Source organism: Saccostrea cucullata, unplaced genomic scaffold, assembly GCF_032062105.1.
Source record: "Saccostrea cucullata isolate Sc308-1 unplaced genomic scaffold, CSIRO_AGI_Scuc_v1 ctg407, whole genome shotgun sequence".
Taxonomy (NCBI): Eukaryota; Metazoa; Mollusca; class Bivalvia; order Ostreida; family Ostreidae; genus Saccostrea; species Saccostrea cuccullata.
The window spans coordinates 11,885-29,511 of record NW_026922285.1 but is presented as its reverse complement, the minus strand read 5'-3'; the positions used below and the strand labels follow the sequence as shown (position 1 = coordinate 29,511).

The 17,627-nt window shown below is 32.3% G+C and overlaps 2 protein-coding genes across 2 annotated transcripts; one reads left to right on the top strand and one right to left on the bottom strand.

Moving 5' to 3' along the window:
• Positions 1-666: 666 nt before the first annotated feature.
• Positions 667-6,199, bottom strand: LOC134261537 (F-box only protein 47-like). The gene is made up of 10 exons (XM_062743963.1): positions 5,966-6,199; positions 5,531-5,712; positions 5,254-5,433; positions 4,310-4,386; positions 3,911-4,094; positions 2,922-3,092; positions 2,595-2,753; positions 1,869-2,011; positions 1,603-1,762; positions 667-1,086 (listed from the first exon to the last, which is right to left on the bottom strand). Exons 1-10 carry the CDS (start codon positions 5,971-5,973, stop codon positions 986-988), a joined length of 1,365 nt encoding a protein of 454 aa, XP_062599947.1. The 5' UTR covers positions 5,974-6,199; the 3' UTR covers positions 667-985.
• Positions 6,200-6,360: 161 nt separating this feature from the next.
• LOC134261534 (elongator complex protein 4-like) lies at positions 6,361-14,707 on the top strand. The gene is made up of 10 exons (XM_062743959.1): positions 6,361-6,635; positions 6,787-6,822; positions 7,115-7,236; positions 7,643-7,756; positions 9,587-9,699; positions 10,429-10,556; positions 10,736-10,899; positions 11,322-11,430; positions 12,079-12,185; positions 14,557-14,707. Exons 1-10 carry the CDS (start codon positions 6,500-6,502, stop codon positions 14,677-14,679), a joined length of 1,152 nt encoding a protein of 383 aa, XP_062599943.1. The 5' UTR covers positions 6,361-6,499; the 3' UTR covers positions 14,680-14,707.
• The last annotated feature ends 2,920 nt before the right edge of the window (positions 14,708-17,627 follow it).

Genomic DNA, 17,627 nt, shown 5'->3' with positions numbered 1-17,627 from the left:
CAAAAAGATTTTAAGTCAGTTGTCTATAATTTTGTGCCGTATCTTATCAAGTTGAATCACCTAAAAACAAATACTTTGTGCAGTAGGGTGTACCCTGCAATTTATCATATATGATACTGTTCCATCAATTAGTGCACAAATGAAGAGAAATTTTATATTTTCATCATGTTACTATGTGTACCTTCAGCTTTATGATAGATTGAATGTGAATGCTCATTAACTGTGATATCTCTGTGAGTAGAGTGATAGTTTTACTATTTGTTTGTTATAAACTTATGCCTTTGTGCAATAAATATCTCTTGTGGAAAGATTTTGTTTTGATGTACAGAAGTACAGCTTAATTATCTGAATTCATGATTACCTAACATTTGGATGTCAAAAAACTTTCAAATGTTTGAAAAGTTTCAGCCAAGTTTGATAATTTTTAATTATCAATATGTGTACAAATTGACATTTAAAACAACACTTTGGGTATACGGTAGTCAGTCTGTTTATCTGTCCAACTGTGAACTATTTCTGGGCCTTAATTTTATAATAAAAGAACATTGGGCCTTATACTGCAAAACCAGCTTGACCAAAGATTATTTGGACAAGCTGAAGGTCACTATAGCAATACATGTATTAAGGTCACTAGACAAATACATGTATGTATTAAATAGTCAAAAATATATTAAAAGATGGGAAACTTCTTTAATCGCATAACATAATGAGTCATAGCGTAGGTTGGATCACAGATACTAATATATGTAACAACATAATACATAATATGCTTAACAAATAAGTTAACAGTCATGAAAACAGTTATACTTTTAACTTCTTTCCATTACTGTTTTACTGGGTCTGATATTTTTTCAAAGTCTTTTAATATGTTGTCCTTCCATAATGATAAAAAAATCAATTGATGCCCATTGTTCAGTAGATAAAAGGGTATCACAAATATGAAGCACAGCCAGTTTTCCCTTGATATTACACAATCTTGGGCACATCAGATAGTCAGCATGTTCTTGAAAGCCAAGATGACCAATTTTTTGGTGAATTCAGATAAAGCTGTAACCATGAAGTACATGTCATTTTCATGACCATCCTCTAAAACAAAAAAAAGCAATAATGGGACATTTCAGAATTTTTGAGATTACTTCCATGCAATTTGAATACTTGAATATTGATATTTCTTTATTCAAACCCCAAATCGAAAGATGGGCATAAATTTGATGAACCTAAAAATGACTGGTTTGTCTTAAGATCACAAAAATTTGAAGAAGTGTTGGAACATTTTCCATATTTTATAGGCGAGACTCTCTCAACAATTAGGAAAACAACATTTAAGGTTCATACGAAAAGAATTAACATGTATAGTTAGGCCATCATAAAAATGATTCAGTATTATGAAATTCTAAAGTAGTAAACAATTAATGTATCACCTTATTAATGTCAATTAAGGTGTAAAAAGTTTTTTGAAAGTTTTTGCAAAGGATGTAATATTACCTGAAATTGGTTGAGCAATTTCAAAGAAATTGTGGAGAATTTTCAGAAAAGATTCAATCATTAAAGCAACTACGATATACTGTCAGAGCATTTATCATGTACATGTATTATGTTTACCTTGATCAGAAAATTCATGTATGTCTAAGATAAGTTCTCGAAACATATCCATCAAACTGTTGAAGTACTGCAGTCTGTCTTTTGGCTTATCCATGGCTCCAATGATGTTTTGTATCATACCAAGCACGTAGGATAAACTGAAACTGTTCTTTACACAGACCTGTCCCAACAAGAGAAAAACTTCATGAATTTTCTATATTCTTGATATATTTAATAAAGTTTTATGGAAGTCTGGAGATTTTTTCTGAAGAAAAGTGAATTCTCACCACACAGAATGATGTAGTAATGCTGGAAAGTTCTATAGTTCTACCATTGATGGCTTTGCTCATGAGCATTTTGGAGGTAATGACATCACCACAAAGGATCAGCATGTGTGCCACATTCTCTGCTAGCCATTCATCTGGAGAACCTATATAATCAGGTTAATTTTGAAAAAAAGGACTATGTTTATAAATTCAGTGTGATTACTCTAATGTAAGCTAAAGGTCTCTGTCAGCACTTGTTTCAATTACTCAAAGATACTTCAATATCGGTTATAATTCCCATTTAACTGTGTGATGGGAGAGAGTATATAGAACTGACAGACTGATCACTATACAAAGTAGTAAGAGGCCAAAAAAAATAATAGTCTTGTTTCTTGCTACCAGCCAGAAAAAAATAGGGTAGGTAGGTAGGAAAATTATTTTATTTTTTAATTTTATTTTATTTTTCCCAACAGTATTTTTTTGGATATGAACTACTACAAAACCAAATTGTGTGATAGCTAAGGAGAGAGTATCATAGGAATTTTACGACATTTTAAACATATATTTCATGAAATACAACTTGAATATATATATATTTTTTCACTTTTGATAAATTTCAAAATTTTGTAAAAGCTAAAAAAAAACTTTAGGGTCGGGTGCAAAAAAATAGGGTAGGTCGGGTAGCAGGAAACAAGACTATTTTTTATTTTGGCCAGATCTTTATTACTAATTCATCAGTGATCTTACTTGTTAGCTCATCCAGGACACTGATGATGTCATCTTCTGACCACTCCTGACGGTAACCATAGAGAATCTGTATAGCATTTGCCAGCTCTCCAAAATGTTTGGCAGATTGTTCAGGATTGGCAGGTGTGTTCTCACAGAACTCAAACCACTGAATTTCTCCTGAAAATTGGTACTAGGTTGTCAGAATTAAGTTGATATAATTTTTTTTACATGTTCATAAGAAATAATAATTATTGATCAAACTAATTCACATTTGGAACATTTAATGCTACAATTGTTTAAAATGTTTAAGTTGTAACCTAAAAGAAAGTCAGATTTAAATATTACCATTGGATTCTGGGCCATACAACATGAATAAAATTCTGGCTTGATGGACCATTGGCCAAGGTTTGAGAATTCTTCCTAACCAAAATGCTCTGTCAACTACTGACTGACAGTGGTCCAGTATCACTCTCCTTAAGAACATCCGTACCTCACACTCAATCTGTGCATGGGTACCTGAAATTTAACAGCCAAAAATCAAAGATACACTGTATATCCAAATGTTTTATATTTAGCATGTACTTTTCTGATATTTTGTCAGCGGAAATCCGATTTTTGTCTGTTAGTGTAGATTTGACTTCTTCTCAGCGCCAATTTTGACCAAACTTGTTCTCCTTTTTAAATTGTATATATGTGCAAGACAATTTAGCAAAAATTGTACTTCTTCTCAAGAACCACTGGGCCAGTAAAGCGAAACTTAGGTGGAAGTTCTTTATTCAAATCATGACCCCCGGGGGAAAAATGGGGAATCAAAGTTTAACATAGAAATATATAGGAAAAATCTTTGAAAATCTTCTTCTCACCACTGGGCCAAATGTAAACTTATGTGCACATGGAAGGATCATGGGGTAGTGTAGATTTCAAAATGTCTAAATTATGATCAGTGGCCGGTAGTTATTGTGTATTAATTTACAAAAAATGGCCAAAGCTATCATTTTTAAAACAGATTATATTTTCATAATTTAAAACTTTTGGTACATTATTCTTATTCAAAAATATATTCACTATTGATTGCTTCATATTAATTTTCGACACTGTATTTCTAGATTTAAGAAGACGCTTTTGTCAGATGTCAGGCCCACATAATTTTTTCCAGTAAATTAATTTCTGTGCTGTTTGAATGCAGTTTCAAAGAGACTATCCCATTCATTATGACAATACAGGGATAATTGGAAATAAATCATTATTATATATACTGTCCACATCTTTTTCTAATGCATATACACACACCATAAATATTAATGGCATGGGGGAAATTATGCAAGTACATGTACCTGGTTTGGAGCTCATAACAAGTTTGACATTCTTCAGAAGACATGTGTGGTGAATGATTGCATCATAAGTTCTCTGACATTCTGAATCATCCCACCCAGCTATCACAGTGTGGAGGAATTTCCCAAAGCAAGTCAAAGACAAGCACTGGGACAAGTTATCACAGTCAGCATTATTGCACATCATCTATTAATTAAAAAAATATTTTAAATTAGTTTATTTTTTATGTAATTTTTAAAAATTAAATGCATTAAATAGTTAGGTTCTCAATTACAAATTTTCTACAGAGTATTCCATAGATTTTATTAAATTGGATACATATTACAACTGTAAAGTCGAATGAACCAGTAATTAAAATACGTGTGCTGCCTGGTATTATAGATATTTTACTTAAAACAAACCTTTGTCAAAATTCCATTGACAAACTTGAGTCTATCTCTTGTTGCATACAAGCAAGTTGACCTTTTGGTAAGGAGACCTAAGAAAGAAAAGAAAGAAAATGTAATAAATTATCAAGAAAGATTGGGATTAGCATATATTTTGAAAAAAAAAAAATAGAAGAATTGCGTAATGTACACTGTAGATCACTTTATTTTTGAGACATTTTATTTTCGCAATTAACCATTAGGTATTTATTAGCAAGACAAAAGAACAAAGTTCACTTTTGCCTTATTTGGCCCTGTGAATTTCAATTGTAGTTTTAACAATGCATTAAAATATCAAACCTTTGGTGACTGTGAAAAAAAATTCCATTTTCTGGCTAGTCAATGCATTATGACGTCAATGCGTCAATTTCCTTAAAGTCATACAAAAACGCAATTTTTAAAGTTATTTTTTGATATTTGATATACAGGCAACCTCTGATCTAAAATATGCAACTAGTAAATGATAGAACTGTTTCTGAATAAATTTTATTTCTTAGATCAAAGGTTGCGCTCATATTATTTTTCTTCACTGAAAGTACTCAATTATACCTGTTTATCTAAAAATTCAAGAACATTGCAATTTCATAAAGCCAGTTTGCCAAGACCTGGACTTTGAGGAGAATTTTATTAATAGGATATAAAAGCACCAAGTCTCTATTTTATTTTAATGCTTCAAATAGAAAATTAAGGTGTTGATCAATTAATTGGTATATCTACAGGGCCATTTTATGCATAAAGTGAACCGACTTCTTTATGCGAGCTGTGGTTTCTCTTAATGTATTGTATATAATCTTTAATAATACAAATATATATTAGTACGCGAGAATGAAATTTTAGCAAGTAGAAGAAGTCGCATATTATTATTATTCGAAAATAAATTAAGTTCTCAAAAATAAAAAGTGATTTATAGTAGGTCTTACCTAGTCTGTGGAATATTTCCAGGTAAGTTTTCTGTTGTTCTTGAGGAGAAACTTGTGCACTTTTGGAAACATGAAGCTTTTGCAGAAGTACATTTGGAATTAGTGGCATAAGGACCCTGTATCCTTCTATCAGGTTTCTCATTGCTTTTGATGTAATTGTCAAAATACTTAAATCTTCCACTAGAAAAAGAAAATTTAAAATAAAATTTGCCAAGTTTTACCATTGCATCTTAAATAAGGAATTTTGAGAATTAATATTGTTGTACTTTTGTGTTACCTGTGAGGTATCTTAAAATAAGAAACTTCAGCTCTAAAGGAAGAACAACAAAATGCCCTAATGAACCCGAACACATTGTTTCTGACTTAATTTCAGGTTTTTCTTTTGCTTCCAGTCTGTGGGAGCGTCGGAGTTTCTTGCACTGCAGAAATGCCTTTATGTCCATAACAGATGATCTCAGTCTAGAAATAAACCATAAAAGATTATGTCTGTGTATCTATAGAGCTACATTTATTTATTCAAAAAAAACAAAAAAAACAAAACAAAACAAAAAAAACTTTGTCGAAGTAGATCTACATTGGCCTATTAAAACGGGTCAACAATGTAAACATTTGAAGCTTAATGTTGACAGAATAAGGTAAAAAATTAAACTAGTTCCTAAAAAGGTATGATTTATATGTATATAATACAAAAATTATATTCTTATATCTTTACCGTTTCATCTGTGGTGCTTAAACATCGGCTCTTTGGTCATCCAGCTTCTTGTTTACAAAACGTCGTCTGCAGGGCAAGTTTTCGCGGGGAAGTGTCGTCTGCATATAGCCCAAGTAAAGTGTTCAAGAAAGAAAAATATAAATTAGAGAAAAATGCCCAAAAATGAACCAAAACGATATTCAGAAGAAATAACTGATAAAATTTTGTATCAAGTTGGATCTTAAAGCTTCTGCACGCAGGATTTTTTTTACCTCAGTTTTGAGTTTTCCGAAGTTTCGTCAAATAACTTTTTCACCTCACCAAGCTAAAGAGCTTGCGTATAGGCGATAAATATTGGAGATCATACGTGTTGCAATATTCATATTGTTTTATATTAAGATATGTTACACCCGTGTAAGAATGTGACAAAGATGGTGTTTTAAAACTTCTGCTAAGATATAGAAATTTCACTCCTTTTCATATGTACAATAGCCAAATAAATATTATTGCAATCGTAATATTATCGGTTAGGTCTATTTTCATTTTGAGAAAAGCATGGCCACTACGAGCATGACGAGTTTCCAGAAAAAGGCACGAGTTAAATTAAATCAAATACCTGGAACTAAACCATCTTTATTTAACAACCAGTTACTTATATCTTCAGGTGTACCATCCCTGGATAACATAATAGGTAAGGAAGAAAATCTTTTTTCTTACAATCGTCAAATCACTGGGAAACTATTTCATTTTGCAATGATTTGGTAATGCATGACATTCTTATAATTGTTTGTTCCACCAAGTTTTATTTGAAAAAAAATAATATTATTACGACCATTTTTCAGGAGGAGGGCTCGCTGTTGGAACAGTTTGTTTGATTGGTATGTTTTAAAATGATTTTTTTTAAATGTTATGATCTAGGGGTACACATATATTCATTATATAATTCCGTACGGAACAACAGTACACTGTAAACATACTTGTCCAATGAACCATTTTCTTTGGGAGTTTTCTGGATCTCTGAAAAAAAAACCCCACTGTACCTGATTTCTGACAATAAAATCATTCAGACTGGACATTAGACATGATTCATCTTAATTGTCTTGCTAAGGAAAAAGAATTTGAACCAATGTTTTACTTATATTTTGATACCATTTTCAATGTATATTGCAGAGGAAGACACATATGGCAGTTATGCTCGCCTGCTGTTGAAGTACTTTTCTGCTGAGGCGGTAATGACAGGTCACTCCTTGTTATTAACCAGTGCTGATCAGGATCCAGCTCAAATAATAAAGGTTACGACAGTTTGTATATAGAAGAAAATATCAATGTAAAGTTGTATTAATAATAATTTCAAATAAACATTTTGAATTTAATTATTTTTAATTAAAAATTAACAATTGTTAGTCATTTGTAAATTTGCATTTCAGTTCTAAATTTTTTGCTTTTGAAAAATATAATTTGTACATGTAACATATATATATTGAACATGTTCACTATACTTGCATCTTGAATTTAGAATTCACACAAAATAGTTTAACCTTTGTTATACCTGGTAATTATTTACACTTAATTATCTAGTATACAGTATTTAACTGTATTTGTTCTGTTTATAAATTTAAGAAATTCAACTTATCTATTCAATATTTATTCATTTTAATTTGTATTTAGTATTTCTTAATTTGAAATTTGTAACATTAGGAACTTCCTGCTCCAATATTAGATGACCCAGGAGATAAAGCACAAGGAAACTTACCTGAGCAGACAGAGAACATGAAAATAGCTTGGAGATACCAGCATCTACCTGCCAATCAGGTGCAAATTCATCCACTGTGACTGTAATTTATCCATATTCAATACATGTACAGCAAAACTCGTTTAGTACGAACAGGGATATAGTGAATTCATGGATATAGCGAAGTTATCTTAGATCCCCAGCTATATAAATTTAACAAATTCCTTACACGGATATAACGAATTACGGATATAGCGAAGTAATTTTATTAGTCCCCGTGACTTCTTTATAACCGAGTTTTACTGTACATTACATGTAATGCCACACTTCTTGCATGTTGGGCTCATAGTTTAATTGTGGAAATAAGCAACCCACATTAACAAATAATTCATCTGAACTTCATACATTCGAAAAGTCTTTATCAGTATGATTATTTGAACACTTGCAAATAGTGTATTCTATTTGTTTTGCAGTTCTTAATTTGACATAAAATCCATGTGGTTAAAAGGCAATATGTATCTCAAACCCATTTTGCTTTCTACATGAAATTTAAATTTTCACATGTCTGACAGTAATTTTACCAGCCTTTGGCACGAGGCTGATAATTAAATTTATGCATTAAAGCATTGTTTACATTTTAATCACTTTGAAGTGTCCAATTTAATAATATTGACATACATGTAAATATCAGTATCTCGAACATGGGATATCTCGAATTTGATGTAGAATTTTCTCTATATATATGATTTAAAAAACACCTGTTATCTCGAACACGGTAATCTCAAATACCCCGGTACCACGCTTATGTCGAAGTATATTCAAAGTCCCAAGCCCTACTTTTTCCTGCCTTATCTCGAAGTGCAGTGAATTTTTCGGTCTACTGAACACACCTGGCATCGTGACTTCACACTTTCTCGCCAGTGGCTATTCATTAACACCTTCAAACCGGGGGAATCTTAATTAATCCCAAGCTCATGTTGAGTATCTGTGACACGGTAATTGGTATGACAGTTTGGGTGTTGGTGTAGTCTACGACCGATAAAACCACTTGCAGCAATTCAGAAATTAAATACAGAGAGTATTACCGATATTGCATTTAATAATATGCTCTGTATAATTAAAATCGTAAATTCATAAAACACAAAAGATTTTTCAATATAAACTTAAACAGTTAAGTTGCAGTGCGTATTTGCACAGTGTTGATTACATCCATGTTATCTGCGTATAAATAGATAACCTTGACCGCCATTTGCATTGTTAGTTTCGTGCACTATATGTTCCTTAATTAATAGTACTTCATAAATAACAATTTGCACTAAATTTCATCAAATAAAGTTTTAAAAAATTCGTCTTTTTCTTTTCTTATGGAGAAGTTCTTCAACTATAACGCTAATGATACATCCCGTTTGACCATGTAAGCATGTCCTGGAAAATGTAAAATAGCTGTATGTGCAATAAGGCATGTATATTTAATTGTTTTACAATTATATACCATAAGGAAAGCACCAGCATTTTTTTTTCTTAATATTTATTGCGAATATGCTTTAATGTTTACCATAAAGACTACATGTTTGGTAATACAGGATAGTGTTATGCATGAAGATGTTTAAGAAAAAACGGAAAATTATTGAATCGACTCTGGAAGATAACTTTGTTATTTACATTTTATCTCACTTCGTGTCCAGGTCCCCTCAACTTAAACAATATTTCACTGTATATAAATTACAGCACTGTTATGGCAAAGTATGAAGAGTTCAGCAGAATTTAGAATTGCTATGTACAGATCGATTCCTTTTTAAACTTCTTATGCCACTTTGTTGAAATTTTGACCTAGTAAACTTTAAAAAATAACAATTGATGTGTAACATCAATTGTTATTCTTTATGAAGTATAATTCTTGTTTTCTATAGGCCATTCACTCCAGCTCTAAATTTGGCCATTATTATGACTTGACCAAAGTGATGGACCCTCAACTGACCTCAGCCATAAATCCAACACTTATTGGATCAGAGGACTTTGAAATGTAAGCAAGCGCATGTAAATGAATACTTAAAAAAGTAAGAGGCAAGCTCTTTTGTTTAAAACTTTGTACATGTACATCCTGTATGAAGTGCTATAAATGATACTTTATGTGGTGCTTTAGTTTAAGAGATCTTTTAGTACAAATAAAGGATTTCCCAATGATCTATGGTACAAGGTATGATTGGGTAAAAGGGGAATATTAATTGTAAAAATGAAGAGCCAAGCCCCTTTACAAGGGGAGATGATTAAGAAAAGACAAAAAAGGTGGGGTTATTAAAAAATCTTCTTCTCAAGAACCACTGGGCCAGAAAAGATGAAACTTACAAGTACGTGTATGTGGAAGCATTTTGGGGTTGTGTAGATTCTAAATTGTTCAAGTCATGACCCCTGGGGGTAGGATTTGGCCACAATAGGGAATCCAAGTTTGACATTGAAGTATATAGGAAAAAACTATTCTCCTAAAAAACCACTGGGCCAGAAAAAATGAAACTTATTTGGAAGCATCCTGGGGTAGTGTTGATTCCAAATTGTTCAAATCATGGTCCCCAGGAGTAGGATGGGGTCATATTCTTAATGCAGTAGTGTTGTGGCTCTTGGGTCTCTTGTTTTGAGCCTTTGTGAGTTATTTAGAACCCAAAGTTGATTATACTGTGTAGGTTAAAGATAGATTTTAAATGTTTCACTTCTTTCATAGCATTGTTATAGCAAAGCCACTTTTTGTTACATTTAGAGGCTGTAAAGAATGTGAAGATCTGAACCCAAAATACAAATACTTACTGAAAAGAATCAAAGACGAGATTGACAAAGGACACTTTAGTACAACTGAACAGACAGATAAAAGAAATATATTGCAAATTGGTAAATGAAATATACTCAAGTTAATAAATAGGGTACTTGGACTTCATTTCACTCATATTATTTTATTTTTATATCATTTTGAAAATGCAGTGAATGTAAAAACTGCAGGAAAAATAAAACAGTATAGAAATCCAGTAATGAATGATATGGGGATTTTGAATGTATGTATTTGCTTATAGGTATACATTCCTTGGGGTCTCCACAGTGGGATGAGTGTGGGGGACTGGCTGCTAACCTGGAGGACATTGATTATTCACTGCCCAGATTTTTATTGGCCCTTAGAGTCTTAATGAGATCGGCTTTTGCTACATGTATGATTACGATGCCTACGCATTTATTTCAGGTAGGTATTTGAGAAAAAAGTTACCTATTTAGAAAAAAATCAGTCATTGCAATTGGCTATAATACCTAGAGAATTGTCACAATGACTTTTAAATGGGAGAGAGGATATCGGTTTATAATGTCCCTTCTGCTTTGGATTTTATGCAATAACAAGGAAACAATTTCAGTTCTGATGATTTTATCTAAGATGGCATTTTTGATTGCTTGGTCTTAGAGGTTTGATTCTGTACAATAACTTAAAAGTTTGATTTGAGAGTTTCATATTAAAAATATAAATATGACAACTGTTTTCTAACTCATATCTGAACTTGAAAATGGTAATATTTAATGCAAGCATTTGGCAATGTTAAGGAGAAAAACCTGGTTGATTCAGTGATGGATATATGAATGATTAATATCAAACAACAATGTCATTTTACACAGATTCCTGGATTTGTTGGTCGACTTTGTAAAATGTGTGACACAGTCTTACATCTGGATAGCTTTGCTGGATCAGACAAAGAGAAAAACCCCGCATATAAAGAATATCATGGTAAATAAGTCAGCAAACTTTGTTCTAGTTTCAAGATGAATTCATAATCTATGAAAAAGGTAGATTCACTTTCTGTGACACAAGTTTACAAATTAGTGAACAGTCCATTCATATGACCAATACACACAGAATATCCATTTCATGCTCAGAAAGAAACTGTTACTCTAAAAATATGTGTGATATTGATAAATGAATATAAATAAATTAACTGCAACAAATACAAGGTAATAATAAAAAGTCTATAATGTGAGTTTTACATTTTTCTATAAAACTGAAATTTGGTTGTCCCCCTTTATGACACAATTTTAACCTAGGGATGTGATGTAGAGCAGTTATTGTAATTTTTACCACACACACACACAAAAACTCATCAGTTTCATTTTATAATTTGCATCTGGTATATAATGTTGGTAATATTTATCTCTGTAATATTTTCATATACTAAGTTTTCTCATTATGTCCAAAAATTGAGATTAAAACTATTGCAATTGTAGAGAGTCAAGTATATGAAATATGTGAAAAAATTGAATTTATTTTACTGTTGCACTTCTAACATCTTTAAAGTATATAGATGTTTTGATATGTATAGTTAAAAAAATTCTTCAAGATTTTTCTGACAGTTTATATATATTTATTTTCTTTTAACAGGTTTATTTAATATAGTTCAGCTTCCACGCCTTAATTCCTTGTTATGTCATATGCCAGATACACTGGATTTTGCATTTAAATTGAGGAGGAAAAAGTTTACCATAGAGGTAAGTGGTGTAGATGTCACAATAAAGAAATTATAGCAGATGCTACATTAGAGGTAATTGTAGTGAAAGCCTTCAATAAAGTCTAATGGGAAAGCTTTAGAAGAGGTAAGTATAGCAGAAGTTTCAGTAGAGGTTAAGTATAGCAGAAGCTTTAGATGAGGTTAAGTATAGCAGAAGCTTTAGAAGAGGTTAAGTATAGCAGAAGCTTTAGAAGAGGTAAGTATAGCAGAAGTTTCAGTAGAGAAGAGTACTGTAAACCAAGTATTATAATTTGCGATAAATATCCGGTATATAATCTGCTCGGGATATTTATCGTCGCGAATCAGTTGTTCATTATATTCCCATATCATGATTTATTTAGAGTTATTTGCCCTTTTTTCAATAGCGATCCGGACGGTTCAACAAGTAAAAACGGAAGAAGTTTACCGTTAGTGTACAAGAAGCAGTTGAAATTTAATTACAAATATTCAGAAAAAATAAAAACGAATGGCAAATCTAAAACTATTTGTCTAAAAATTATTAAAATGTCAATAATCATATCAGCTTGTGTTATTATTATTCATTTATTGTTACAGACGAGTCAGAGATAGCCTGGTTAATTACGGCTAATTATGGCCCAGTCCTGCTATGTCCCAACCATTTATAATAATTGCCCCTTGGCTATGTAGATCTTAGAAAGCGTCGATTACCCAAATAGTATAAGGCACTTTTACAATTGAGAGTTTAAATCAATTTTAATCTCCTAGATTTTTTCCCGATTTTCGTTTGAGCGTTGTGAAAATGCGTATGAAGTATACTCATGGTAAACATTTTACCCATTTTAGGGGCGGATATAAGATTTTAAATGGACGCAATGCACAGAATGTCTTGAATATTGCGTAAGCAGACCTTACTCTACCATTTTACCTAGTTTATGGGCGGATATAAAATTTTAATTTGATTCAAAAATACTCGTGGAAATATAAAAAAAATGTGACCACTCGTTCGCGGAAATTTTCGTCGCGGATAAGTGTAGCAGAAGTTTAGTCGCGAATAAAAAATGACGCGTATAATAATTGGTTTACAGTATACAGAAGTTTTAGTAGAGGTGAGTGTAGCAGAAGTTTAGAAGAAGTTAAAAATAGCTGAAACTTTAGTAGAGGTAAATATAGCAGGTTTTAGTAGAGGTAAGAATAACAGAAGTTTTAGTAGAGGTAAATGTAGCAGAACCTTTAGCAGAGGTAAGAATAACAGAAGTTTTAGTAGAAGTTAAGTATAGCAGAAGTTTTAGTAGAGATAAATATAGCAGAAGTTTTAGTAGAAGTTAAGTATAGCAGAAGTTTTAGATGAGATATGTATAGCAGAAGTTTTAGTAGAGATAAATATCATAATAGCAGAAGTTTTAGTAGAGGTACATGTAAGTATAGCAGAAGTTTTAATAGAGGTAAGAATAGCAGAACATTTAGCAGAGGTAAGAATAACAGAAGTTTTAGTAGAGGTAAGTATAGCAAAAGTTTAGTGGAGGTAAGTCTAGCAGAAGCTTTAGTAGAGATAAGTCTAGCAGAAGTTGAAGTTGAGTTATATTCTCCCTGACCTTGTTCATCCAAATATAAACTAATTCTAAGTAAAAGTGCTAAATAATCAACAAACACATATGTCGTAAACAGGATGCTGCCCACTAGCTCTTTTCATTTTGTACCTTTAATAGTTTGTAAGTTCAGTGACTACATTATTACTTCAGTCAACAGATTTAATAGGATAGTCCCTGACAAAAACGCCATTGTGAGATTTTGTTTTTCTACCTGACAAGTATAGACACCATAGTCAGCTGTACTTGACATAACAAAAGCTCTAAATAAGTTGTTTACTGTAATATTTTGATTTATTTTCTGTTATTCTTTTCTGTTAGAATATAAATAATGGTTTCCTGCTGAAAATTATGCAGATATACATGTAAGGAGAATAGTGTATATTATATACATTACAAAAAAACACCAAGATAAAGGTTACTGTGACTTCAAAGCATTTGGATACATGCTGTGTTTTACATAAATCTGTGCATATGTTTGCTTCCAAATACCTGTATATGTACAGTACATTTGTCATCTGAATAAAGCTTCAAGGCAAAGTTGGAACAAATCAATCATTAAATCTGACCTAGTAGTTCCCTAAAGATTAGCTGAAGATATTTATGTATAAAAGATAAAATCTAATGTGGTCCCTATGGTCTAGTTCTTTTGATATGGCACAATGATCATTCATGGCATTACATTTGTAATACCATTATACACATAGTAGCCCAATATTCCTCTAGCACATTTTATTCAGGATACATTTTTGCTGTGTTAATGGCCTGAAATTAAGACATTAAAAGCTTTGTATTTACTTTCAGAAACTTCATCTGCCGCCAGAGTTGTCAGAGACAGCTAACAGAAGTCAGGAAGATGTGGTCCCACAATTAAAACCTTCTGGGTCTCCATGTTCTGCAGGCAAACCTAATAAACTTGAATTTTAATTCTAGTCTTCTTTAAATTTATTACTGTGAAATCACTAATTTTCATGGGGTTAAATTTTTGTGGTTTTCAAGGTATTAGGAGACCTACAAATTCATGTCCATTACCAAATGGAAATTTTTCACATATATTACTAATGAACATTTCTTCAATCACGAAATGAAATCCCCATGAACCAATATAATTTCCTCAAACCACGAAAATTTAACCCCTTGAAAATATGTGATTTTAGAGTATCTAATACTGAATGGGAGCAAGAAAAAAACAGAGAGATATCCAAGTATTTCAGATATATCAAGTGTTAAATGCTTAATGAATATATGGTTGGGACTTCCATTCACTTTGACATTATCATGGTATTTAAGATATTGCTGCTTGATAAACAAAAGTTCAAACTGCACATGAAAAAAGGGCTTTTATGTTAATTGCCCATCTTGTGGCTTTACATGTGAAAATAAAAAAGGTACTTTTTATAATCTTTTCCCCCATACTGGATAAGTTTTATGTGAAGTGTCTGCCACAATGATTTAATTTTGGGAGGGCCACAGCTAATTGAATAATTATTTGTGTTTACTAGCAGTTGCTAGGAGAATGCTTTGCATGTCTTTTCTAAGGAGTGTATGGATATAAGGTTGCAAAGTATATTTTCTTCTGCTTTGAAGCTGTGCATGCATCATTTAGCTGATGTTTTGGGATCCTAAACACGTCCCATTAGCAACTAATATACTTTGGTGCTCATTTTGTAGCTGTCGAGTTTACATTTAATAAACACAATCATCGCCTTGATTATTTTTGCTTGTAATCAATTTACATTGCATGATAAATAAGCATTGTCAAATTTTTTCCTGTGAGAATGATGGAGAAAAGTCTGTTAATGATGTTTTAAGCCAATTTGTCATGACAAGGATCTAATTGCCCTGATGGAAGGTCAAAGTGACCTATTTTTTGCACTGATTTTTTTTATGCTCTAGAAAGAAATATTTTAAGGAGGCTTGGAGGGGTCAACAAATTAACCACAAGATATTACATATTGTATTAAGATATGATAGCTAAATCTCTCAACTATCATTTCATACATTTTAGTTTTAAAATTTGATCATTTCTGTATCTTTATATGGAGCTCTTCTTCTAAGGGAGGTACCCAGCCCCTCTTTAAAAGAAATAATTACGTCTTTCCCTTTCAATTTTGTTTATTCTTGAAAATCAACAAGAATGCATGTAAACAAATATTTTAAAAACGTGAAGAAGTGATGACTCAAAATAAGTGCGAAAGCATTTGTCTTTCCGCTTAATGGAATTGGAATGCTAATAGTATATGGTATCACGAGAAAATATCGGTTAGACTACAAGTAAAAGTGCGAATGATTTCATTAATGCAATTAACAAATGAACTTTGTGTATTGGATACGGGTCTCTTAAGGTAACGGTAATCGATTTGAACTACAGGGCGGACGAAGACCTGTTGAATCCGTAAAGTAATACCAATATTGCTCTAAACATGTCTGAGATACAAAGTATAGCCAAAGAGAGAGGGAGGCATCAACAAGAGAATGCTCTCGGAAATTTAATTTACTAGTTGTATTGTTATCTGCTAAATTGCGTGTCACTTGTTCCGTCAGATATATGAGAAAAAAGACAAATGATTCAGAATATTGACGAAACAGGGTTAAGTTAACGTTGCTGTTTTGCAATGACACACTGTATCTGTCTGTCTTTATAAACTGAATATGATTCATTTATCGGTGGGGAACAGATTCTCTTCAAAGAACAAATACGCTAACAGGTACCGTAGTATAGTAATGTTCCCCAAAAGATACAATCATCCAAGAACATTTGCAAATGGTTGATTTCAATTATATTTTCAGATGGCAATTGAACTTCCATTATTCTGTATTCTTTAGTACTTTAACCAGCCCCATCTGGAGTCTGCCGATTTGGTGTAAATCAATAATCATTCAATCAATCAAACAGTCAATCAGTCTGAAGTTGGATCGTGTGTCACACTGATACATGTACACTGTAGCTGATCTGTTGATCACTGCATGTTTGGGAAAAAATGCTTGGCGATCAGAGGTCTCTCTATATAGAAATGAGAAAGTATAAGGGATAGGGACACGGTATTACCTTGATTGAATTACAGGCATTAATTTTTGTGAACGTAAAAATTATTTTTGTATATAAAAGTAATATGCTGTAAATTTTTGCAATTTCGGGATCTGTAGCGTTATGGTAGAAGACTAATATTTCGGATGAGACTGTGTAAACCGAGGTCCCGTGTCGCAGTAGCTCTCAACGGGCAAGTGGTTGTGTCTCCATTCGTAGTTAGAGACATGATCGGTTGAATGAAACATATGGAGATAACGAAAAGTATTCAAGATCAAAAGTCCATAAAACTACAAAATAGGAGCAGAGCAAACACGGACCTCCAAAACATTGGAGGTGGGATCAGGTGCCATGAAGGAGTGATCATCCCCTGCCGACCGGTCACACCCGCCATGTGCTCCTTGTCATGATCGGGGAATAACGGAAAAATTCGTCGTCAATTCAGTGTATAAATAATGGACAAATAATAAGTATGAAAAACGTCAGCATTTGACTCAATAATAAATCGTATTTGCTGACAAAGTCAAAAGAAATGAAAAGGTGTGTTCGATTTCATAAAAGCTTCAAGCAAAACCAATCTGTGAACATGACATAAGCACGGACCCCTGGAAATTCCAGAGTTGGGATCAGGTGCCTTAGAGGAGTAAGGATCCCCTGTTGACTGGTCATATCTTCTGTGAACCTTTTTATCGATCAAGTACACGGAACATTCCGTAGTCAAATTTATTTAAAAAACAAAGTCTAACAATTAGTAGGAACCACCAAAGACCAATTGATAGGTTATATTTGCTAACAATGTCGTTATTACGACCATTGGATTTACGAAATGCTGACTTTAAACAGTTGT

Coding starts and splice junctions, on each gene's coding strand:
- LOC134261537 (XM_062743963.1), bottom strand. Junction 2,754..2,921: donor GTATGGCCCAGAATCCAATG/GTAATATTTAAA, acceptor ACCAATTTTCAG/GAGAAATTCAGTGGTTTGAG. Junction 1,087..1,602: donor ACATGAATTTTCTGATCAAG/GTAAACATAATA, acceptor TTTTTGTTTTAG/AGGATGGTCATGAAAATGAC.
- LOC134261534 (XM_062743959.1), top strand. CDS start 6,500: ATGGCCACTACGAGCATGACGAGTTTCCAGAAAAAGGCACGAGTTAAA. Junction 7,757..9,586: donor AGCATCTACCTGCCAATCAG/GTGCAAATTCAT, acceptor TGTTTTCTATAG/GCCATTCACTCCAGCTCTAA. Junction 10,557..10,735: donor AAGAAATATATTGCAAATTG/GTAAATGAAATA, acceptor ATTTGCTTATAG/GTATACATTCCTTGGGGTCT.